Here is a 6,435-nt window from a genome sequence, read left to right on the forward strand (position 1 = left end):
TTTTGGACACCACAAAGGACACGTCCGCACACTATGGCAGCTTTCAGCACTATGTTTGTTGTTGCAGGCCTTCAAGTCATTCTGACATATAGCAACTCAAAGGCAAACCTGTCACCAGGTTTTCTTGGCAAGATTTCTTCAGAGGAGGTTGGGCACTGCCTTCCTCTGAGGCTGAGAGAATGTGACCTACTTAAGGCTATCCAATGGATAGCGTCATTGTAATTTTTTAATATTTTTTATTATTTTATCATGGTTTAATAAATGAGCTGATATTCTTATTAATTTTGGGTCTGCACCCCATGTGCTGCCAGTAAGTTTTCGCAGGATATTATTGCGTGTAGCTACTTTGTGCTTGGTGTACAAGCAGCTTTTCCTATATGCTAGTGTTCAAACGAAGGTGACACTGAGATATTTAGGATGGAAACAATGTTCAATTTCTTGTTGGCTTCACGGTTGTGTAGGTGGAAAGCACACACTTGTGTCTTACAATATAATGATATAGTACAATATAGAAAGGTAAAGGATTTACCTTGAAGTCCAGTTGTGTCCGACTCTGGGGTGTGGTGTTCATCTCCATTTCTAAGCCATAGACACCTCCAAGGCCATGTAGCCGACCTACTCATGATCTACTCAAATTTGCATGTTTTCGAACAGCTAGGTTGGCAGAAGCTGGGGCTGACAGCGGAAGCTCACACCGTTCCCCAGATTCGAACCTGCGACCTTTCGGTCAACAAGTTCAGCAGCTCAGTGCTTTAACCCACTGTGCCTCCGGGGGCTCCATAGTACAATATAGTAATATATAATACTGATCTTGTACAATGCTAATATACTAATATACTAGCCGTTCCCTGCCACGTGTTGCTGTGGCCTAGTCTGGTGATCTGGAAAATAAAGTGTTGGTTTCTAATATATGAAATTTCTTTATGCTTGTGGGTAAACAGTATTTCTGATTGCTTCTTTGTCAGTTGATGTGGAAATTGTCTGGTTTACCTACTCTGGAACATGCAATATATCATTGTCCTTCTTTAGGGGTTCCTTTCTAATCTGTATCTGTGTGAATCATATCTATCTATCTATATCTATGGCTGGATGTCTCTTTGTCACGAGAGCTTTGATTATGTTTTCTTTCCCTGGTGAAGGAACTTGGACTCAGTGGCCTTAAGTCTGTTGGTTATGGGGGTTCTGTGTGGGAAGTTTGCCCCGATTCTGTTATTCGTGGGGTTCAGAATGCTCTTTGATTGTAGATGAACTATAAATCCCAGTAACTACAACTCCGAAATGTCAAGGTCTATTTCCCCCAAACTCCATCTGTGTTCATATTTGGGCATATGGAGTATTTGTGGCAAGTTTAGTCCAGATCCATCATTGTTTGAGTCCGCAGTGCTCTCTGGATGTAGGTGAACTACAACTCCATAACTCAAGGTCAATGCCCACCAAACCCTTCCAGTATTTTCTGTTGATCATGTTCTGTGTGCCAAGTTTGGTTCAATTCCACCGTTGATAGAGTTCAGAATGCTCTTTGATTGTAGGTGAACTATAAATCCCAGCAACTACAACTCCCAAATGACAAAATCATAATTTTTTGAGTGATGGTCACTCCTTGTGTTGTGACACGTTTTGTTGCCAAATTTGTATGATTTCGTTCATTGGTTCTTTTGTTTTTAAGGTACTCATGATGCACAGAGCATTTTTATATAGAGAGATTTTCTGTGTGTGTGTGTGTTTGTGTATCTTGTAAGCCGCTCCGAGTCCCCTTCAGGGTGAGAAAGGTGGCATATAAATGCCGCAAATAAATAAACAAACAAACAAACAAATAAATAAATAAGATCCTGGAGTCGAAGGGTCTTCTGAGATGGTGCTTCTTTTGCAAAATCCTCTCTTCTCTCTTTTTCTCCAGCTTCAAAGACCGATTCCATACAACAGTCAGACAACTTACACCAGGCTGCGACATCACGTTCCTGCAGTCAGAGGAAGGCAGTGGCAGAGGAGCCGCTCTCATCTCGGCAGTAGCATGCAAAATGGCCTGCATGATCGGCCAGTGAACTGGCACTGGCCACGGACCACAGAAAGGAAAGCGCCTGCCTGGGACACATCTCTTCTGTCCAGGGGCCTGACTGAGTTGTTTTAGAGGGTGCATGGAGCTGAACCAGCGGAAGGAAGGTTTTCCTGGGGTGGGGGGACACAGGGGACGGGGAAGGGAGTAACACTGGGTTTCTCCTAACCTCTACTAGTAGATGATAAAATAAACATTCGAAACCACAGCCTTTCTGTCCTTAAAACCTTCTCCACTACAGCAGAGTCTGTGGGGACTTCAGTTTATGTAATAAGCTGTTTTGCGTAGTTTATTGTGGGTGGGACAGTGCAGGAGAGATGGAAATTGAATACATGATGTGTGAGGTTTTTTTCTTCCTTTTATGGTATGCTGAAGAACAGGAATCTGGGCAAAATGATTGGCACAAAGTACTGTTTTCTGCCAGGGTGTTCCATCAAGGTGTGATTTAAGGCCAAAATATAAGAATGTGAGCGCCTTGTCCAATCCTGATATCTGTCTTACCATATTTCAGGGACGGAGGTAATGCATATTATTACCAGAAAAGAGGGGGGCATAGGATGAATTATGCTAGGACAGGCATGGGCAAACTTTGGCCCTCCAGATGTTTTGGACTTCAACTCCCACAATTCCCATCAGCTGGCTAGGATTTCTGGGAGATGAAGTCCAAAACACCCGGAGGGCCAAAATTTGCCCAGGCCTGCTGTATATGAAAGGTCAGAGATCTTAAACTGCACACTACATATGTAAATTAGTGTGGAGTTTCTAAATGAGGGCTGATACAGACGTACACTGTGCTTTGTACACATGGTTTGTACATAGCTAGCTACACACAATTTTGGATTTAGCACATTTGAGACATGCCTTAGTTTAGCCCTCTGACAAATTCCATCCCAACCTCTCTGCTCCTGATTCCTGGCCATGCATTTATTTGACTCAAGACACTCTCTCTTACTGCTGCCATAAGATTGTTTATTTCCTTCTAATTCCCCCCTTTTATCCTGTTCATGGATCCCAGGGACCCTTTTGTATTAAAAACAACAAGAATTAAAAAATGGCAAAACTCTATCCTGTTGTACCTGATCTGTTTATCAAAACACATTTTTGTTCCACATTATGGGCTCAGAACACAATAATAATAATAATAATAATAATAATAATAATAATAATAATAGATGTCGCCATACCAGGTGACAGACGCACTGAGGAAAAACAACAGGAAAAACTCAGCCGAAATCAAGACCTCAAAATCGAACTGCAAAGGTTCTGGCATAAACCAGTACAGGTGGTCCCAGTGGTCATTGGCGCACTGGGTGCCGTGCCAAAAGATCTCAGCTGGCATTTGGAAACAATAAACATTGACAAAATCACAATCTGTCAACTGCAAAAAGTCACCTTACTTGGATCTGCGCGCATCATTCGAAAATACATCACAGTCCTAAACGCTTGGGAAGTGTTCGACTTGTGATTTTGTGATATGAAATCCAGCATATAGATCTCGTTTGCTGTGACATACTGTGATTTTGTGTCAATAATAATAATAATAATAACCAACATTGAGGGAAGTCAATAGTAGTAAACTGATTAAAGTGCAAAAGACAAAGAGTGAATACCGTAAGAACACAATCCAGAACAGAAGAGAAAACTGGCAAAAGAAGGCTCTCCATGGACAGTTCCTGGGGAAAATTGAAAGCCAAATTGACAAAAAAACATGGCTGTGGCTCACAAATGGAACTCTGAAAAAGGAGACAAAGGAGGGCCTGATTCTGGCAGCCCAAGAACAAGCCATTAGAACCAATGCCATCAAAGCCAGAATTGAAAAGTCAACAACAGATCCCAAATGTAGACTCTGCAAGGAAGCAGATGAAACAATAGGCCACATGCTCAGCTGCTGCAAGAAGATTGCACAGACAGACTACAAGCAGAGGCATAACACCGTTGCTCAGATGATTCATTGGAACTTGTGCCACAAACACCATCTGCCTGCGACAAAGAACTGGTGGGATCACAAGCCGGAAAGAGTTACAGAGAATGAACACATCAAACTCCTCTGGGAATTCCGGATTCAGACAGACAGAGTTTTGGAGCGCAATACTCCTGACCTCAGAATAGTGTGAAAAAACAAAGTGTGGATTGTCGATGTTGCAATCCCAGGTGACAGCAGGATCGAAAAGAAACAACTGGAAAAGCTGACACGATATGAGGATTTAAAGATCGAACTGCAAAGACTCTGGCACAAGCCAGTCAAGGTGGCCCCAGTGGTGATCGGCACACTGGGTGCAGTGCCTAAAGACCTTGGCCTGTACTTAAACACAATCGACACTGGCAAAATTACCAGCTACCAGCTGCAGAAGACCACCTTACTGGGATCTGCACGCATTATTTGCTGATACATCAAACAGTGCTAGACTCTTGGGATCTGTCCGACGTGTGATCCAATACAACAGCCAGCACAGTGATCTTGTTTGCTGTGGACTCATCTTGTGTTTCTAATAATAATAATAACAACTTTATAGAGTGTCCTATCTCCCCAAAGGGACTCAGGGCGGTTACCAACATACAGTAGAGTCTCACTTATCCAACCTTCGCTCATCCAAAGTTCTGTATTATCCAACGCAGTTTGCCTCCCACCCAATTCACAGCTGTTTCAATACATTGCGATGTTTTGGTACTAAATTTATAAATACAGTAATTAGTGCATAACGTTACCGTGTATTGAACAGCTTTTCTGTCGATTTGTTGTAAAACATGATATATTGGGGCTTAATTTGTAAAACCATAACGTAATTTTACATTGAATAGGTTTTTCCTTAATCCCTCTATTATTCATCATTTTCGCTTATGCAATGTTCTGCTGGCCCATTTATGTTGGATAAGCGAGACTCTATTGTAGATGACAAACATTCATTTACAACAAGAAGACATATAAACAAATTATATGAAAACAGAACACATCTAACAATGTAAGTAGCCTGAATACTTCCCTAGAAGCCAGGGTGACTAAACAGAAACTGTCATATTTTGGATAAATCAGAAGACATAACTCAGTAGAATTTGCAAAAATCCTTGGCAAGGAAAAGCCTGTAGGACAAGAGCCAGACCACTGAATCTGCAGGACTTATGCAGAGCTGTTGATAATTAAGTGATGGAGACATCAATTGCATAGTGTTATTACATACTCTACAATTGTAGTGGGAAAAGGCCTTTTGGGATCAGACTCTTCATATCCATGTGATAGATGCTGGAAATGTAGAGCACTGGTGACCTGACTCATGGTTTAAATAATGCAATGGAGCAATCTTGTGCATTTTTGCTCAGGTATGTGTCTTAAGATGTTCGGTGAAGCAATGTGCCCAAGGTAAGTGTGTAGAGTTTTTGTGTGTGCGTGTGCCAGGAGCGACTTGAGAAACTGTTAGTTGCTTTTGGTGTGAGATAATTGGCTGTCTGCAAGGACATTGCCCAGGGGACGCCCGGATGTTTTGATGTTTTACCCTCCTTGTGGGAGGCTTCTCTCATGTCCCCAAATGGGGAGCCGGAGCTGACAGAGGGAGCTCATCCACGCTCTCCCCAGATTTAAACCTCTGACCTATTGGTCTTTAGTCCTGCCGGCACAAGGGTTTAACCCATTGTGCTACCAGGCACTCCTTGTGTGTAAAGGAATGCAACCAAATAGGATTTGTTTAGGAGGGAAGAGAATCCCTGTTGCAACCATTATTATTATTATTATTATTAACTTTATTTGTACCCCGCTAGCATCTCCCGAAGGACTCGATGCGGCTTACACGGGCCGAAGCCACAAAACACAATACAATAGATAACAATACCATAAGCCTGCGAGACATGGACTGTCTACAGACATCACATGCAACTCCTGGAACCATTCCATCAGCGCTGCCTCCGAAAAAACCCTGCAAATCTCCTGGGAAGACAAGCAGACAAATGTCAGCGTGCTGGAGGAAGCAAAGACCACCAGCATTGAAGCAATGGTCCTCCACCATCAACTCCGCTGGACCAGACACGTTGTGCAGATGCCTGACCACCATCTCCCAAAGCAGTTGCTCTACTCCGAACTCAAGAACGGAAAACGGAACGTTGGTGGGCAGGAAAATAAATTTAAAGATGGGTTCAAAGCAGGCCCGTAGCCAGGATTTTAATTCGGGAGGGGCTGAGTTTGATTTGGGGGGGGGGGGTGAGTCTTAGTGAAAGAGGGTCTACCCTAACAAACCTTTTGCATAGTTACCCCAATACCCCCATGCATATGGGATATAGTGAGCATGGTGATCAGATCATGATATGAATAAACATAACAGTTTAAATAATGTACCAGTAAGGCCTTCTCGTGGACTACCATGAGAATTTCGGGGGGGGGGGGGGGCGGCTGAAGC

General features: G+C 42.9%; 1 protein-coding gene across 1 annotated transcript in view; it reads left to right on the forward strand.

Annotated features, from left to right (window-relative positions):
• GCK (glucokinase) overlaps nucleotides 1–3,103 on the forward strand; it is a 41,016-nt gene extending 37,913 nt beyond the window's left edge. The window contains exon 10 of the mRNA XM_060787671.2: nucleotides 1,898–3,103. Within this exon, the coding sequence (XP_060643654.2) occupies nucleotides 1,898–2,042 (145 nt within the window). The 3' untranslated portion in view covers nucleotides 2,043–3,103. The remainder of the gene's footprint in view (nucleotides 1–1,897) is intronic.
• The last annotated feature ends 3,332 nt before the right edge of the window (nucleotides 3,104–6,435 follow it).

This window comes from Anolis sagrei, chromosome 7 (genome assembly GCF_037176765.1).
Source record: "Anolis sagrei isolate rAnoSag1 chromosome 7, rAnoSag1.mat, whole genome shotgun sequence".
NCBI lineage: Eukaryota > Metazoa > Chordata > Lepidosauria > Squamata > Dactyloidae > Anolis > Anolis sagrei.